Source organism: Amblyomma americanum, chromosome 4 (genome assembly GCF_052857255.1).
Source record: "Amblyomma americanum isolate KBUSLIRL-KWMA chromosome 4, ASM5285725v1, whole genome shotgun sequence".
In the NCBI taxonomy this organism is placed as follows: Eukaryota; Metazoa; Arthropoda; class Arachnida; order Ixodida; family Ixodidae; genus Amblyomma; species Amblyomma americanum.
In genome coordinates this window covers 204,958,150-204,977,633 of record NC_135500.1, presented here as the reverse complement: position 1 = coordinate 204,977,633, position 19,484 = coordinate 204,958,150, and the positions used below count along the sequence as shown (strand labels likewise).

General features: G+C 45.4%; 1 protein-coding gene across 3 annotated transcripts in view; it reads left to right on the top strand.

Moving 5' to 3' along the window:
- The window catches only part of LOC144127524 (uncharacterized), a 105,126-nt gene extending 86,275 nt beyond the window's left edge, over positions 1–18,851 (top strand). For 2 of the 3 annotated variants that reach the window (XM_077660518.1, XM_077660517.1), the window contains 2 exons: positions 7,879–8,078; positions 18,155–18,851. In XM_077660518.1, the coding sequence (XP_077516644.1) occupies positions 7,879–7,988 (110 nt within the window). In that variant the 3' untranslated portion in view covers positions 7,989–8,078; positions 18,155–18,851. The remainder of the gene's footprint in view (positions 1–7,878; positions 8,079–18,154) is intronic. The other variant, XM_077660516.1, reaches the window with a different exon arrangement.
- The last annotated feature ends 633 nt before the right edge of the window (positions 18,852–19,484 follow it).

Below are 19,484 nucleotides of genomic sequence, written 5' to 3'. Positions count from 1 at the left end.
AACACTGTTCATTGCCGGGGCGAAACTTCGCAGGTGCATTTGTCTCCACACAGCAAGCTCTTTTTTTCTTCGGCTTCATCTCGCTGGATGAGAGCCTTCAAGACAGTATGGTCAAGTTTAATGGTTGAGCTTTCTTGTTGTACAGAGCACCATTGTGGACTACAAGGCACGTAGTGGTGGAAGGCTGCGTATAAATTCCGACCAACCGGGCTTTTTAAATGTGCACCAAATATTTCGGTGCGCTGGCGGTGTTTACGTTGCCCCTTATTCCAAATCCGATCTTCGCTCCGCGACCGTGCCCCTGAACTTGGGCCTAGCTACCACGCGCCACAGGTACTGACCCACCGCGGTGATGTAAAGGCAGTGTGGACTGTACGAGAGTTCGAACACTTAGTGTGTGACATGCGAGTTGCTGGGAACAGCTTACAGCGGGTGCGTCACGCCTTACTGAGAACAGCGGGAGTGGTTCTGCCTTCGCCTTAAAAGAGATTTAATAGTGGGAAACGCGAAGGCGTCCAATGAACCAAATATGTCGCAAACTGACTTGTGTCATAGACAATGAAAAATGATAAAAAACCGATACATGGATGCAGTCTGGACACCAAATGAATCACCGTAAATATATAAGCCAAAAGTAAGGTGACACTAATAAAGAAAAGAGGTATCTTTTCTACGCCAGGTACGCCAGGACTGCATAGCAGGAACCATTTTCACGTGTACAGCATGCCACGGAACGAGTTTGCAAACAGTAATTTTGTATCGCGCTTGTCTAGAGAGCCGAAGAGTTGTATTGCGGAAGAAGTAAGGTGAAATCCTTGCTCAGCAGCTCTGTCAGGAACATGGTGCTCATAGCGGTCGTTTTCAATCACGAACATTGTGCTCGTGCCTGCTTTAAATTACCCGTTTTGTTGACCCGCAAAGCACGGCTCAAGCGCTTTACAGAAGCCTGCTCAGATCTGTACGTTGTTTGGCCGCACTTTTGATGCTACTGAAATTTTCTTCGCAAGCTAAAGCACATGGTTTTGGTTAACCTGCGCGCGAAGTGGTTCCAAAGCAAGTTCTCATAGCAAAAAAAAAATGGTTCGTTCTTGGCCTGCCACATCGCCTAAATATTAGCGTCCGTCGGACAAGCAAAATGTTTCGTATATTTCATGAGCTTGTGTCGCTTTGGGACGTTAAACCGCCATAAAACCAAACCATGATGTGCATATGTGGCCTACAAATTGGTCATTTCTTTACATCTTTCACGAGTGACAACTGTAATAATTCGCTTTATATATATATATATATATATATATATATATATATATATATATATATATATATATATATATATATATATATATATAAAAGTGATTTCTGGCAGCTGATTTGGTCAATATAATATAAAATCACCAAAAATTGAAAAACATAACAGGATTTAATTCACGACGTTTCGGCTGGAGGACCAGCCTTTTTCGAGTGTGACTCGAAAAAGGCTGGTCCTCCGGCCGAAACGTCGTGAATTAAATCCTGTTATGTTTCTTCAATTTTTGGTGATTATATATATATATATATATATATATATATATATATATATATATATATATATATATATATATATTACTTTATCATCAAACAGATAGCAATCATTGTTCGTAAATTTATGAAATGCTGTACGACCATTGTTGTCCTTATTTTGTAACCTTATGCATTGCTATGTAACCGCCGTCTTCCTTCTGTGCTGTCAGTTATTTAACGGACCCGGGACCTTGTGTCAAGCTGTTGCCACAACATTTAGTCCCGGCTCCTCCATTTTAAGAAAGGAAATAAACTTCAACTTCAATCTCAACTTCATTTCTCATGGCAGTAATGGCTATGGAAAACTCGTATCGTATTAAAAAGATAAAAGTTTCGTAATGCACGAAAAAGGGAACTTCCAACTAGCGACGAACACCCCGCACCCATGATGAGACGTTCGCGACGTCGGCTTCAGCAGAATTGGTACAGCGGGGGCTTCTTCACTTTGAGCAAGGAAGTCCTCCTTGCAGGGCCCTCTTTTTAATCTGCAAGGAGCCCCAGCAACTCGTCGCTCATATGTGTTTTTCTGTTCCCGATGCTTTTTTTCTGTGTTTGGTGTTGGCATTGAAAGCGCCAGGCGTGACGAGTACAAGAGGAGATCAAAAGGTGGGGATTCCTTTCACAGCAGATAGATAAGAATAAAGGAACCGCCTCACCTGCTGCGTGACAAAGTTCGAGATAACTTGTGTGGCTTCTTCAGGCGTCGCTGTAGATACGGGACTCGCATAGGATGTCACGTACATCATGCGAAGAGGTGACGACAAAGACTGTCTCTTTCATTGGTCTAGTTCTTCGAGCCTTGAAAGACGGCCGGATGAAAAGCCTCACGCCACGCTAGGTTTCTGACGAGTCACTCAGAAGTGCAAAGACACATTTTAAAACTTTTTTCAAACCGTAAAAAAAATTCAACGTAACACAATCGCATGAATAAAAAAAATATCCAGTTGTTTTCAAATGTCAAATAACCTCATTTCATCAAGGCTTCGCAACATCGACTGTTTGCTAACGCAAATGTCGTAACGTAAGAGATTTCTATATCAAATTTTATAGCTTGTATATCTCACCCTACCTCATTTTTCTTCAGCACTGAAATAATAATAATAATAATTGGTTTTTTAAGGGAAAGGAAATGGCGCAGTATCTGTCTCATATATCGTTGGACACCTGAACCGCGCCGTAAGGGAAGGGATAAGAGAGGGAGTGAAATTTTCCTCGAGTAGAGAGGTAATGTGTCTAATAGCCGCTTCTTTTTAATTTCGCATTGTGCCAAGACGGCTCGTAAAACTGTGCATAAAAACTCATGTAATAAAACTTTCCAGCATTTATAATGTTCAATTCTGTACACGCCAGGAATACGTGCAGATGTCGACTTGTTCTCTTCGCTCAGATGATATCTCAAGATGCTCGTTAACCCGAGTATTGGTGCCGGAAAGCGTGGGTGTGGTGGTGATGATAATTGCGATTCCTCTTTTTTTATGCCACATCTACTTCAGCCGTTCCGTGCTCAGTCGGGTGGTCGATAAATGAACGACATTTACGTCCTTTAAAGTAAAAGCGCTGCAGGCGTTCTTAACTACGTGGTGGATGGGAAACTGCACCAGTGCAGGCGAATGCTGTGCGCCATCGTAATATGAAGCCGGGGATATTGCCATCCTTAGAGCACTTGAGACCACCTGCTCTGCGATGTGAACAGCCGTGCGTAACTAGAAATAAAGTCATGGCAGTTCTTAGGCATGACTAATTTTTTATCTCTTTGGAAAAGCAGGAAGCTCAGAAAAAAAAAGCCAGGAAAGCGAAACTCCGTGTTTTTACGTTACTTTGAAGCAGACGCTGTGTTGGAAACCTCACTTTTAGGATATACACACGCCTGATATTTACGATCAGTCCTTAAATCTACTACGAAAGGCTTCCGAGGTAATCTGGGTCGTCCCTTTTTCCCAGAATTGATTCTATTCTCTTCACAGAGTCTCTGACCTGACAAGCGCCATGTGTGCAAAAAGAGACAGAGATGTCTTGTGAGACGTTTCTCAACAATCCAGGCTCAAAGGACTTGCTTCTCAAGTATTCCACGCCGTCAGGTCATCCCCCACGCTTCGATAAAACTCGCACGGCAGACATACTTCGGCCTTCCGGAAGTGATATACCCGCAACAATAGCACTTCATAGTCCTATAAAGTACATCTACACGACGCAATTCGTACCGAATGTCAATCGAATAACGATTTTTCGACAGACTATACTTTAAGTCTGAGCGAAAAAAAAATATGCGGTTTTAAAGCAGCTTCACATTCAAGGGGCACTCACACTGGAGGTCGCACATAAACAATGCATGAAATATTTGGTCCGGGTCAAACGGTAAGCTTAATATCGACACAGCGCACGTTTCGAAGAGTGCCTGATTCAATGTGAGACGTCGCTGGGTAATCTTGTTACTCCCCTCATGGGACCGGACTGAAAGGTATCGACCACAAAGTGCGCCGAGATACTTCCAATTCCAGGCTATCGGTCGTGTCGAAACTTTACATGGGACTTAAATTTCATCATCTGAATTTGCACCTTTGAAGCTACTCATGGACTCTTTTGTTGTACTCCTATGAACTGTAAAAGAGAGTTCGTTTCTGCTCTTACAAGAATTTTAATAATTGGTTTTTTGGGGAAAGGAAATGGCGCAGTATCTGTCTCATATATCGTTGGACACCTGAACCGCGCCGTAAGGGAAGGAATAAAGGAGGGACTGAAAGAAGAAAGGAATAGGTGCCGTAGTGGAGGGCTCCGGAATAATTTCGACCACCTGGGGATCTTTAACGTGCACTGACATCGCACAGCACACGGGCGCCTTAGCGTTTTTCCTCCATAAAAACGCAGCCGCCGCGGTCGGGTTCGAACCCGGGAACTCCGGATCAGTAGTCGAGCGCCCTAACTACTGAGCCACCGCGGCGGGGCTTACAACAAGAGGTGATTCAGCGTCTGCGCTGTTCAGCCACTGAACACGACAGGAGGATCCCAACCCGGCCTTATTTCGATGAGGCGAGGTGCAAAAACCTCCGAACGCAAAGATTTCACTGCATGTTATAAAATACTCAATGGTCGAAAAACGCATCCGGGACCATACACTACGCAATGCTTTATATCTCACGGCACTGATTTGCAAAGTAAAACTTCATTATTATTATTATTATTGTTTGGAATTTGGCCTGAAATGTTGAAGTTCCACGCAGACAAACATATGCCTATGCCCCTGCTTAAATGTCAATAATTTCAGTCAGCTTGACTCGAAGTCTCCTAGACAAAGGCCCGCACTGATTGACGTCTTTTGCAGTGTCGAAAATTCGCAAACTCTGAAATAATAATAAAAATGCCACTCTTGAAGCACAATAAAGAACTGCCATCGCAATTGTTCGCCGGTCGCTCGTATCGGAATGTCAATACAGCCATTGGCATCCCAGAAAGTTGCCTCGTTATAGGTTCGAATGAAAACAAGGTCAACGAGCGACTGCAGATTAGGGGCTTTTTCGTTCAGTTTTGCTTGTGCGATTGAACTTAAAATGCTCGATGTAATTTTTTTTTCTCTGGGTATTTCTGTTCGAGGTGAATAGCGTCACCAGAACCATTCTTCCAAAAGAGCTGCTTCATCAAGGCATATAATAAGGTCAATATGAAATCTAATTGTCGACAGCTTTCTTAATGAAGCAAATAGGAGGGAGGAACTTTATTCCCCACTGACAAAAGCATTATCACCACTTCTTTTGTTTGATCAGGGCTGCTGCCAGCCGTTGTTAAGCAGTTCGGGAACGCCTTATTTTCAGAGCGAACAATTCGATCCGACAAAAGTACGCATCACAAAGGCATTTTCGTTTTCTTTTTTACTTTTTAAGAAATTCTTATAGCGCCCTCAGGCGATTACTCCATCTAAAGTGAATAAAAACGTATTTAATGTGTTCATAACTTTGCGAGCTGTTATAGCATTTATTATCCATAAATAATTCGAATGGAAAAATGGTATGAACCTTGGCCTTTCGGATATTTGTCAAGTGCAGAAAATAAGTCTTTGACAAGTATTTTGTGCTGAATATTTTCATGCGTCTGAATGAGACGGTACCTGAACTTAATGAGCGCTATGCCTCCAGCGCGCAAGGCAAGCATGGGAGAATAAATATAGGAACGCTCCGTCGAATTTCAGCAGATCCGTGGTAATAGTCCCTGAACTCACAACTTCTTTTTCTTTTTGGGGCCTCAAAGAAACCGCGCAAACATACGCGAATACGATAGGTATATTTTAACTTTTACACCGCATACAACTCTAGACAGTGAATAGCTGCTTATAGAGGGAGACTAGTTTGCCCTCAGATAGTTTTCCGCAAGACCACTTGTGGAAAATATTCGTGCCTCAGTGGCAGTACATGTGTTATTGCACTACTGCGTTCATGACTGCAAGGTTTGTAGCACAGTATGAAAAAAGGAATTGGGGGGACACAAGCTCGACCTTTAAAGGTATCAAGCGTAGCGTTAATGGCTGCCTTCAGCGGTTTTTCTCCGCACAGTCACCATTCTTTGTTTACATTCCAACAATTAGCACAACGCTGCCTCCACACTGTTGTCTCTGAACCCCTCCACAGTGGACTTTACGCAAGTAATGTTGCTTCTATATAAACGCACCTTGATGAGTACTAGCTCACTACACTACACATATAATCACGCGGACACAGAGAAGCTGTCCACCGGAACGCAGGTTCCGCACTGCGAAAAATTTTTACTGATTGCGCGCCATCTTTCAGGGCAGCTGCGTACATCAGATCGCAGGGCTTTTCCGGTGACTGCCGTATGGCGGCGTCGCTGTTCCACCTCAAACAAAGGGGCTGTGAAAGAAACGCGAATGTGCACTTTGCTACTCACCCAATTAATAATTCCCTAATTAATGCTTCTCTAATAACACACATACATATTAGCATACGCTCTAAGATACTACTCAACGTGAAAGACCACACCGTATTGCTACTCGCCGAATTAACAATTCCCTAATTAGAGCTTCTCTAATTACACACATACAGATTAGCATACGCTCGTAAGATACTACTCAACGTCAAAGACCACACCGTATATATATCAGACCACGCTTGTACCGATGCCGTGCAAACGTCTCTAGATGAGCTAGACCAGTCGGTAGTGGGTTAGAATCCCGACTCATCCTGGGTTCGAATCGGCACTAAAATTAAAGAAATTTTTTTTTGGCAAAAATCAATTACTATAAAAACTTAAGTCGCTTGAGACATGCGCCTACCCTTAATCCACATGGTAAATCCTCTTTCACGTTATTTGCATTTCAGACGCCCACGCATGACGTGGGTTTCTCGGCACGCGTGACCTGTGTTTCTCAACAGAAGCCGACGCCGTCTTTACCGCTGAACGGGATCCTTAAAGCTATGGCTTTAACAAAATTTTCGACTAACTCTTCCCCAGCTCTTTCGCGTCTGTGTTTTGTTCAACTATTTCTACACGAATGAAATACAGATAATGTTTCCAGTACTTTTAAAATGTACAGTTTAAAGAGCGACAGGTACGTCTTTCAAAGCGAAAGCTTTACTGGCCTAGTCAAGCCAAGCTCATCGGCACCACAATTTGACCTTCAAGGGGAGGAGCGGTGGAGGCGTGTTAGCCACGTGACATACACGTCACTCACGGAAGCCGCGATAGACTCCCCAGGGGCTAACGAAGAAATTGATAGTAGAGAAGCTTGGGAGACCCTTCTGCGGAGCACGGACTCCGTCAAGCAGAAGCAAGCCATTCATCTGGCGATGGAGGCCGCGAAGAGCCAGCAACTCTTTGCCTGCCTTTAATCGCGGGGGCCCGGCCCCTACCCCCTAGGCCTGCGTGCCGGGGGTAGGGAGTAGGGGGCCTCCCTTCTGATGGAAATAAAGGTTTTTGGAATGGAATGGATGCAATCGCGCGCCGAAGCAGTGCCGACCGCTGCCTTGGCAGCTGCGACCCCGTGACTAAACACGTGACTCGCCGTTTGCTGGAACAAGGAGCCGGCGCCGCTCTCGCATCATTCGCATTGCAGTTCTCGCTATGGACGACAGAGCGAGTCGGCTGGAGCCGTCAACGTCGCCGGGACGATTTCGCTAAACACGCTTAGCTGAGCTAGACAGCAAACATTTTTTTTTTTGTCTTGAGCGTGTATTGGGGGGGGGTGGGGGGGGGGGGGCTCGGCCCAATGGCCACGCAAACTCAGCTGCTCGTGCGGAAGAGGAGCAGTGGATATAGTGGGAGTGTGCGTTGCGCTAAGCCTAACATGGCGTGCCGGCCTTTGCGCGTTCGCAGTGATGATGGGCGTCGACCTTCCGGACTTCATCCTGAACCGGAACCAGCCGTCGATGAAGAACCTGCAGGCTCTCCGGCAGCGCCTGTTCGAGAGCGGCCGGAGGCGGTGATTCCCAGGAACCGCGTCGAGGAAGATGCCGCGGGGGCGCCTACAATTTTTTTCCTCGGACCGCGCCAGCCGCACCATTCTCTCCCGCGAGGTGGGGCTCACTTCCATGCTATCTCTGCTTGCTTTTTGAATACTGTTTTAAACAGGCGTTCACTTGCACACATCCACAGTCTTGATATGAGAAGAACTTGGAAGCGCGTCGCCAAGCGAGTTTAAACGTCTATATGTAAGCCCTCAATCCGCTGAGCTTTCACCACTATTGCTTATCCACATAGATCCTTTTCCTCTCCCTAACACCTGACGCATCAACCGTTTTAAAGTAAACAATATGAGCTTCTGTGAATGATCAGTAAGAACCGTTGAACCGAGGATTCAGAAGACTCCGATAGGCCCGCCTGGCTCTGTTCGTTTTGTTCTAATTCATATCCGAAAAGCGAATTCCCGAACCTGTGTTCCCGGGTTCGAACCCGACCGCGGCGGCTGCGTTTTTATGGAGGAAAAACGCTAAGGCGCCCGTGTGCTGTGCGATGTCAGTGCACGTTAAAGATCCCCAGGTGGTCGAAATTATTCCGGAGCCCTCCACTACGGCACCTATTCTTCCTTTCTTCTTTCACTCCCTCCTTTATCCCTTCCCTTACGGCGCGGTTCAGGTGTCCAAAGATATATGAGACAGATACTGCGCCATTTCCTTTCCCCAAAAACCAATTATTATTATTATTATTAACCTGTGTAATGCTCTACATGCTAAAGTTAGTTCTTTCACAATTTAAGAAAGTTAATATTAAATATTTTAAGTATTTAGGAAAAGTGAGATGTCTATTCTATACACATTTCTTACCTTCAAGGCACGCAGGACAAACAACAAGCGGTTTCTTGCTCGCTTCCCACATGAGAAATTGGACTTGTAAAGGGTTGCAAAACGTGGGTACTCTTTGCGTACTTGAATAGCAAGCAAACAGTTCACGCCGACCAAACGTTTCCACAAATGCACGACCGTTGGCCAGATTTCAAGCGAAGGCAATGAAAAAAATTAGCTGTGGCTTAGCTCTGCTATGCCTAGTATATGTAGCGAAATCTGAAGCAACGAGCAAGGCTTCTGTGCCACTGACGACCGAGCGCATCGCCTCCCGTATTCATTCGACCCCATGCGCAGTAAGGCGCATAGCTATATGAGACAGATACTGCGACAGATATATGAGACAGATACTGCGCCATTTCCTTTCCCCCAAAAACCAATTATTATTATTAAAACCATCAACGCTTTCGAAGAAAACAAAGGCACATCACCGCCTCGTTGGTTTTTGGGGAACGGAAATGGCGTAGCAACTGTCTCGCACATCCCGGCGGACACCTGAACCCCGCCGTAAAGGAAGAGATAAATGAGGAAGTGAAAGAAGAAAGGAATAAAGAGGTGCCGTAGTGGAGGGCTCCGGAATGATTTCGGTCACCTGCGTATCTTTGACGTGCTAAGACATCGCACAGCACACGGGCGCCATAGCGTTTTGCCTCCATCGAAACGCTGCCGCCGCGGTCGGGTTCCAATCCAGGTACTCCGGACCAGTAGCCGAGCGCTCTAACCACTGAGCCACCGCCGCAGGTATCACCGGCTCATGAAGATTAGTTATCAGGGAATGAAAGGCGCGGTGTCTCACTTCTTGATGGAACCCTCAACCATCACCATGTAAAAGCGCCGCTGAGGTTTCCATGACAAAGTGAGCCATTAAGTGGCTTTTTTTCTTTCCTCAAAATGAAGAGAGGGTTTAGACCGCGAAGAAGATTAGAGTGTAAAACACAACTCTTCTTTGCTTCGTGCAAACTGGCCCTGGTCGAGTTGTGAGAGGAGTGGCGCATAGCCCATTCGATTCAAAAACATAAATTACGAAGGGCACTTAAAGCTATTTGCATGCTGTGAATGCAAAATCATTTATGAGGCCGCCGGATCGACCAACGATTGCTGGTCGCTCGGGTTCGAGCCGGACAGGGAAACCTCCTGGGAAGGTAATGAAGGGTGGGGGATGGGTGTTTATTCACCTGGTGGAATCGGGCACTCCCAGACAAGGTGATGGTGTGTTGGGTTTAGATTGTTGCACTGCGGACAGCATTCGGGGTATTGGGTAGGGAGGAAAGGGGGCATATGAAAAATTTTTGGTGCCTGAGAGTCTGGAGCTTACGCAAAGCGCCTTTACCTTAAAAGGCTTTGTCCAAAAAACCTTTAACATAAAGGCCAAACGTAAGGACTTCACTCTAAAGACCCAAAGGTCCTCAAGATGAAGGCCTTTCGCGTAACTGCCTTTGACCTTTATAAACGCCTTCACCCTAAAGGCTATTGATCTAAATGTCTTCACCCTAAAGGCTTTTGAAGTAAAGATCAATCGGTGTCTATGTATATATTGGGTCCTGTGTTGACTTTCTAAACTTGTAACCTTACGTCATCGCCCTGCTTTTGAGCCACCAAGCTGGCAACATGGTGACGTCAATGAATTTTTTGGATCGTTTCGTCTGGACGACAACAACGGGTTTTGTTGCTCACGATACATATAATTCTTTCGCATTAATAAATTCTGACTCCTCCTGAACTGATAAACGATTCATAATTAGCAGCGCAAAAAAACAACAACACAAGCGCTGTCTCAGGATAGGCCTTGAGTGTAAGGCGACAAAATTGAGCGTGCGCATATACTTTTCACCCAACAAGAGGTGCAATTCAAGCACACTTCGGTAACAAACGCAAAGAGACCATCAAAGGTTCACGAACGGAATGAACACGAAAAGCCGTACACTTCGTAGCGAATATTCTTTGTTGTATTGCTGAACGCGCACTAATGCTTCAACAAAGCGAAAAAATTTTTCTCAGCAGACTGATCTCTTACACCATGAAATAAATTTACAGAAATGCACAAAATTTCATCCAACAAATGGCGTAAAGTCTTTAAGCTAAAGTAACTATCCTTTCTTGCTACACAGAGCATGCATCAAGAAATGCTTCTTTCAGCCTGATCTGGTAAACTTCCAAAGAAGGCCGCCGTGTTCTTATACTTGATAGCCCCGAAACAAACTAGGTGAGCTTAGTTTAAAAATCGGCTTTTGAGGAAAGGAAATGACGATGTAATTGTCTCACGTCTCGATGGACAGCCGAACCGCGCCATAACGGTAGCGAGCTTGAAAACTTAGCAAAAAACTGGTTTTGGCCGTCGCGGTGGCTTACTCGCCGCGGTGGCTCAGTGGTTAAGGCGTTCGGCTACTGATCCGGAGTTCCCGGGTTTTAACCCGACCGCGGCGGCCGCGATTCGACGGAGGCGAAACGCAAAATGCGCCCGTGCGCTGTCAGATCTCAGTGAACGTTAAAGATGCCCAGGTGGTCGCAATTATTCCCGAGCCCTCCACTACGGCACCTCTTTCTTTTCTTTTTTCACTCCCTCCTTTATCCCTTCCCTAAAGGCGCGGTTCAGGTGTCCAACGATATGACACAGATACTGCGCCATTTCCTATCATCAAAAACCAATTATTATTATTATTATTATTATTATTATTATTATTATTATTATTATTATTATTATTATTATTATTATTATTATTATTATTATTATTATTATTATTATGCTGTGTGCTTTGGCCGACGAACGACCATGTGTCGCCGTTGCCTAGCAGCACCGCAGCCGCGCTCCAACAGATGGCGCCGCCGTCGACGCCGCTGCCGTCGCCGTTCGCTCGACCAGATGTGCTCCGCTGGAGCAGAGGGAGAGGAGGTGTCGCTTCGCGTGGAGTATATATATATATATATATATATATATATATATATATATATATATATATATATATATATATATATATATATATATATATATATATATATATATATATATATATATATATATATATGGGCTTCACCTCAGTGTCCGGCATGACGCACTCTGGCACGGGTCAGCCCGGTATTGCATTGCCTCCGGGATCGGCCCGGGGCTTATTAGAGCGCGCCTTTTCTTTCTATCTTTGCTCACCTATCATTTAACTCTCCTACTTTCAGCACGCGGCGCCGAGCGTAGCTCGGCTTGAGCCAGTAGGCAGGCCCACGCACTTTCCTTTTCTTTCTTCCTATCAGCCTCAGCAGCGGCAGTGTATTGTAGTCGTTACGGAGAGCGCTAAAGAGATGCGACAACGACAGAACGAAGCGAGGAAGAGACAATGCGGTCTAGAGACGTCAGAAGAACGCGCCACACGACTCGAGCAGCGTTGTAACGAAGATTCGGCTAGGAGTCGTGCCACGTCCAAGAGTGAGTCGTCAACTGCGGAAGAGACCGGTTTGAGTTCTCGAGAGCGTCGGAATGAGACGCTGCGTAAACGACATGCCGAGGAAACGAAGCTTTCGCAATTCAACTAGAGTTAACCAAAGCTAAACCGCAGCCAATTTTTTATCCTCCTCAGGTGTGGAAACTAAAATGGACGCTGCTCTATGCTAAAAATGTGCAATTACTCTCTGGCGGGGATTGAAAATTGAATTTTGAGGAAAGGAAATGATGCCTGACTGTCCCATTTATCTCGGTGGACACACGAACAACGCCTTAAGGGAAGAGATAAAGCAGGGAGTCAAAGAGGAAAAGAAAAAAAGAGGTGCCGTCGTGGAGGGCTCCGGAATAATCTAAACCACCTAGGGATATTTAACGTGCACTGACATCGCACAGTACACGGGGGCCTTTTGCGTTTCAGGCGATTTGTATCAGTTTTTGATAATAATAATAAATGTTTTTTTTGGGGAAACGAAATGGCGAAGTATCAGTCTCATATATCGTTGCACACCTGAACCGCGCCATAAGGGAAGGGATAAAGTAGGGAGTGAATGAAGAAAGGAAGAGAAAGGTTGCGTAGTGAAGGGCTCCGGAATAATTTCGACCGCCTGGAGATCTTTAACGTGCACTGACATCGCACAGCACACGGGCGCCTTAGCGTTTTGCCTCCATAAAAATGTAGCCGCCGCGGTCGGGTTCGAACCCGGGAACTCCGGATCAGTAGCCGAGCGCCCTTAGCTGATATCAGTTTTTGGTAGATCACTTTTGCCGACGTTCAATCTCATCGCCATGCAGTATCCAGTATCGGGATACATCGGGATGTATCGAGTATCGAGATACATAAAACCGGTGCATGCATTTAAAAGTTCTCGGTAAAAATTTTCTGCAGCACTTCTAACGAATCAGTTGCGGAATCAACCCTAGACATTAGGCTCTCTGTCGCGGAAAAAAAAATTTGGCGCTTAAAATCCAGTGTTCGGTCCCTTTAAGTACACGACATACTCATCAAAAGGAAACCGTATGGCCCGAAGACTTTTACCAAAGCCTTACGCTTGCACGCGCGTGTAGTCTGTTATCATGCCTTATTTTTACTGACCGCAACGCCCTATTCCTGGACACCGGTGAGCGAATAAAAGAGCAAGGCCTTTTAAATTGGGCTCACAAGAAAGTTGTGCGTCGTGCGTGAACACGCACAGTAGGCTCCGTTTTGGTTGGCCTATACGAGTATATATAAATACATATAGGCGAGTCACATCATAACGTACTGTAAGGCGGAACCACCTAACACTCTGCATGCCCTCCTCCATGTCCTCACGCTCAGTCCGACCTGGTGGTAGCGCCCTGAAAAGAACAAAAAAAAAACGTACGGTGGTGGGTGCATGCAGTGCAGACGGGCAACGAGCTTTCGATTTGTTTCTGGCGTGAGTGGTGGTTGCGAGCGGCGGCAATTTCCGGTTTGGCTGGCGCCACCGAAGCCGTACGTGGGGGTCCCACAATGCGAGCGGCATCATCCTCCTGCTCCAAGCCGTGTTTGTGTTCCGCTAAAGGCCGTCTGCGGGGCGCGCCTTATAGCCGGGGTCGGCAGACAGGGCTATCGGTTACTGCGGCCATCAAGGCTGGCGTCTGCAGCGGAACAAGCGCATTATTACTCCCTTTCTTGGCTTGTTCCAGCTGTGCCTTCTCGCCTCGCTGCTTTCGGGAAGGCAAACAAGGAACAGCCTTGTTCCCAGTCACATTACAGGGCGTTGCTTTCTTTACAGTAGCGACTTGCCTTTAGCGGCTCGTAAAAGCGTTCCGGAACGGATCGTAATGAGTGCAATGTGAGGAGTCGTTCTACGCGGAACGAACTGCGAGAGGAACGAATCTCGAGTTGGGTTTGTGCATAAAAGTGCGCCACTAACGGAATGCACGCAGAAAGTTATTCGAACAAGTCACAATAAATGAGCTTGTCCGTTGAGGACCTCTCTTTTCTTTTAAGATTAGAAACAGAACTGCTAATTAGCTAACAGTCAGGCGGTGAGCGACAGCAGTAGCACCGCATTCGAGAGGTTTCTTTTTGTGGATAAAACTAAACGGTAGCATGTTGTTCTTTAGATTAATTGCAGAAAGTATGTGCGTCAATAATTATTTGCACTTACAGTCCTGGCTAAGTGACGACTTTTTCTGTTCTTGGAAAAGTCGTAGTCCGCGTCGCTAAAGAGTTTTAGTACAACGCTAACGTAATAGCGGACCTAAGGAAAAATCAATATTTACAGAGAGTTTTAGTATAGCTTTCCGAAAGCAAACACATTTTACATTATAAGGAGGCCGTAGGCTCTATTGAAATGGTCGCCACAGCCGCTTATTTGTCAAAGTAAAATATATAAATCTTTTGCTGCCTATTAATACAGTAACCTTTATTTTCACCAGTGAAATTTTTCAAAAAATGCCTCGGCGATTAAAAGTAATGCGTAAACGTGTAGCGCCATCTAGTCAAGAAAAGGCTACGTACAAATCACTCAAGCAAAAATATTTTTCATTACAATACATGCGATACTCCATTACTTAATACATGAATAATTATTTACTTAAACACATTTAAAAACATGAAACAGGACGCCTTGGCAGGACGCCGCCATGTTTTCACGCTAAGCGCGCAAAAGCCGGAGTGCAAGTTTTCGGAAATTGCGCACATAAATAAAAAATAACAATAAATTGATTTTTGGGGAAAAGAAATGGCGCAGTATCAGTCTCACATATCGGCGGACACCTGAACCACGCCGTAGGGTAAGGGATAAAGGATGGAGTGAAAGAAGAAAGGAAGAATGAGGTGCCGTAGTGGAGGGCTCCGGAATAATTTCGACCACCTGGGGATCTTTAACGTGCACTGACATCGCACAGCACACGGGCGCCTTAGCGTTTCGCCTCCATCGAAACGCGGCCGCCGCGGTCGGGTTCGTACCCGGGTACTCCGGATCAGTAGCCGAGCGCTCTAACCATTGAGCTACCGTGGCGGGTTGTGTGCATTCTCTTATGCTATTTCTCTGTTAGCGTCCTGCGCATGCACACTCTTTACCCGTTATTCCGATAAGCACGCAGTCACGCAAAGCCCGCTATACTAAAACTCTCTGGCGTCTGAAAACTGACCAACCGACCTCAGGTGAACCCGCCGCGGTTGATCCATGGCTTTAGCGTTTGCCTGTTGATCGCAAGGTCACCGGTTCTCTCCCGACCACAGCGGTGGTCCTATTTCGACGGAGCCGAAATACAAACAAGCCTATGTGCTGTGCGATGTCAGCGCGCGTTAAAGAACCCAAGGCGGTCAATATTAATCTGGAGCTCTCTACTGCGGCGCCACTGAAAGCCCATGTGTCGATTCAGGACATTAAATCCCACACGTTACAATTTACTGACCCCAGCAGACCAATTTCTGAGTGGTTGCAGAGTGTGCTGGCCAACCAATAAGCATGCGTATTGGGACATCACAACATTCAGCCAATGCCTGCGTTTCAATGGGAGCTGGTATGGCCTTACTTGCACGTGATCGTGAAGGCAATGACGTCATAACATGCCACCCGGCGTACTCGTCAGTTTGGCTTTTTTATATATAACCGGAAAGGTGTATTCATCGTTACCTCTTAATAGGGTAGCAGTACCAGTGGTAATTGGCACTTGGCAACAATTCCGGCGTGGTCTGTGCAAGACCTAGATGAGTGAAACATCCACCTTCCTGAAGTGCCCCCACCTTTCCACCCTAACTCCACGCTCCAGAAGCGACACCTAGCAACAACCCACCTACCTCCAACCTCCACAAGGCCATCAGCCTTTAGAAGCACGACAGCATAACGCGAAAAAGTAAAGGCAAAATTGAACTAAAAAACGCAGTGGGAAGTTAGTTGCCGTCTAGAAGCACCATCCACCATCAACCTCCCCACACCCCTCCCCTATCTAGGGGGCTCTCAACCCACCCGCCGCCATCCTCGATCCACTTTGCCACCAACCTTCAACCACCTTCACATTCTAGAAGCGTCACCCACCATCGGCCCACACCCGCACACCTTCACCATCCATAAAAATTTTTTCAGGTGCGTGAAACCTCATCTTAAAGTAAACGCATTCATTAAAGAAAAAAAATCATAGCAATCACCAAGGGCGAATCCAGCTGTTATCGCAGCTTTCTCGCGTCAGTTTGATTATCGGCCTGTTGATGTTTTTTTTTTTTATCAGACAAAAAAAAACTAGTAGCTTCATCCTAGCTCTTGAATTTCTTCACCAAGCATCGATTTACTTTGCAACAATTCGTTATTTAGAGTGCTATCAGGTGGCTCGCTCACAATGACCTATTGATCAAATCATTAAGGCCTGTCTTAATACTTCTCAGAACCGGAATGAGAAGATGGGGATTGCTTCGAGAAAAAGAGCGGCAAGCAGGAGGCTTTTTTTTTTTTGAGCTGCACTTTTCTGCCATTCCGAGAGACTCGAGATTTCTGCGAATGGTGGCAGTTGAGAACTGCCAATTTGTCACCTTTGAGAAAACTATTCAACGCTTAAGCACGCTTATATACGGTGTTAAAAGTGCGCCATGTTATAGTAGTTAGCTTTTGGCGAAGCAACTTTCTTTATTTCCGCACTACTTTTTATGTGTGCCATCGTAGATCAACGTCCTATATCGCTCTTCCTACACCATTATCCATTTCTCGTTTTATTCAAGCACACTACTGATGCAGGTCATCATACCTTGTAAGAGTTTTGAACTCTGGGTAGTATTTTGTATACTTAAAAGATTTAACTCAGCATGTATAGACCGGTTTCATTTTCTATTTCTTGGACATCATTCTCGCTTCAACCAAACCTTTGAAGAAAATAGTCACGGTGTTATCTTTTATCTCATGCATTGAAAAGGAGATAGTACTCAAGAAAAATGGTCCAGAATTGGGAACAGGCGAGGCTACTTCTGCGTTTCCGGTCAGCCGCACTACGCAACGAATATTAGTGTAAATATTGCAGCGTATGCAGCGAATGCTCTGATTTCACTTTTCTGCCCCGAAACCGAAGCCGCGGACTACCTGCATTGCCTTGAAGAGTCACTTGTTGACATTTCAAGGCGAAATAATCAAGTTTGTCCGTTCACAACCTCATGACTACTGATACTAAAATAGGAGACATTAACAGATGTGCAATATATAGGCGCTGTACGTACCGTCTTTGCAAAAAGTAACCAAGCAGCGCGATTCGTATCTCAGCCGTATAGTGGAGTTCTTACAGCACGCCTAAAAAATCTAACGGTGCGAAAAGGTGAGGACAAGAGCTCTCCTTACATTACACAGATCTAGAGCTAATGGATGTCATAACTGCTTCCTTATACGGCAACAATACAAACCTTGTCGCTTAGTTACTTTGGCAGGGGGTATATATAAGAAAATTGTCACGCTCATTAAAAGGTCACTCACTCTGACAGTCAGCTTTGCAGGTTTTACAGCGATAGCTGTTAGGCGGCCGTCCCTGGCTGCCTCGTCGGCGTCGGCGTAACCGGTGGGTGCTAGCGTACCAAAGGTTGCGCCGGTCAACCTGGGTCGCATAGGCATACAGGTGGCTGTGTTTGGAACAGCCGCCTGCCAGTGCAGAGGTACATCACGTGACCACTGGTGTAGTGGTCACGTGATTAAGCGCCTAAACAGCTATCGCTGAATCTCGCGTTACATAGTCTTCACCGTCCTGTGAGTTTCTTTTTTTGTGTGTGGGGGGGGGGGGGGGGGGGTAAATTTCAAGCTAACTAAGGTGGTAATACCATTCTTATGAAAAATGCTGAAATTCAAGCTCATTGAGATCATTTACGTGCATGTGAAATTATTTGCAGCTTTGTTGACCGCCAGTTCGATTGCACTGTTTTTTCTTCTCTTTTCAGACATGGCCCGTTCTTTTAAAAACCACTTGATTGAACAAAGTTGCGGACGCGAAGCATCACCGAACTCAACGCGATGAAGATTTTTGAGAAGACAGCATGTGGCCCGCCCCCTCTCTCGAGAAGAAAGAAAACTTCGTCTCCCCAAGCTAAAAACTTAGTTCTTCGATACAAACAAAAAAAAAAACGAAATGTGTAGCGTAGGCACGACAATCGATGCGAGACGAAAGGGCACATAGCCAATGTCGCTAATAAATATAGACGGCGCATGTGATAAGAAGCCACCCAAGAAGAGTACCTTAAGGACAAGAGCAAGCTTGTTTTGCCGTATCCTTGTAGTATTGTGCTTTGGTTGAAAAACAAAAAAATGAAGTGTTGTGTTCGTATCTGCAGAACAGAAATAAGTCACTTTCGTGAGAGTATAGTAACAATGTCGTTTTGCTGGCGAAAATGTGCAGTGTTTTGTCATGTGAAATAGGACACCAGTTTTGTGAAGTGCTGGGTCAAGGCAATGTTTTGTTTTTGTGTTCTGAATAAAACGCTATGTCATGTAATCTTGCGGTTTTTTATTTTATTTTGCTTTCGTCTGTGGCCTTTGTGTCTCCAGAATGCTGTATACGCTTGCCTAAAGTGGCATCTTTGGTGATTGTCTCCATCCTGTTGACATACAAGACAATAAAAATCGACGCCTGTGCTACCTACTTCAGATGTCCAGTTTAATAATGTCACCCTAACACTTCATTTGCGTAAAACAAGTTCTAAGAAAGATTAAAGGTGGGTAAGTTCGGAAGCTGATGAAAACAGAATAATCCAGGTGTGCCTTTGTAAGTGGACGCATTACCAGGGAGACGTCTGGAATGAAGTGAGGGTAGCATATCAGTGCGTATGCGATGCTGCATTTTTGTCTCGAGCCTTCACAAGGTGAAAAGGCCTTCTCGCTTTCATTGCATTGCGCGTTGGTCGAATCAAAGGCACCGGGTTCTGTTTGGAGTTGTCTCAACATATGCAGTAACAACGTATACTAAGGTGACCGCTTGCAATCAGCTGGACTTGGATGTAAATGTTTCCAGGCCTTAAAAACCGCAAAAATAAGGTGATTCTGCCTTCACCACAAATTTTAATGAAACGACGGCAGAGACAGCTGCGGAATTTTTGAGCATCGGGAGGAAAAATCAGTAGGAAAGAAACGAAAATGCTTTAAAAAGGGGAAGCAACAGTTCCCGCCGAACAAGACGGATTTGATATAGAAGAAGTTAGCGCAAAACTTAGACGAAGACAGAGAAGAAACACACAAGACGACAGACGAGCGCTCTTCTATATCATGCAAAGCCAA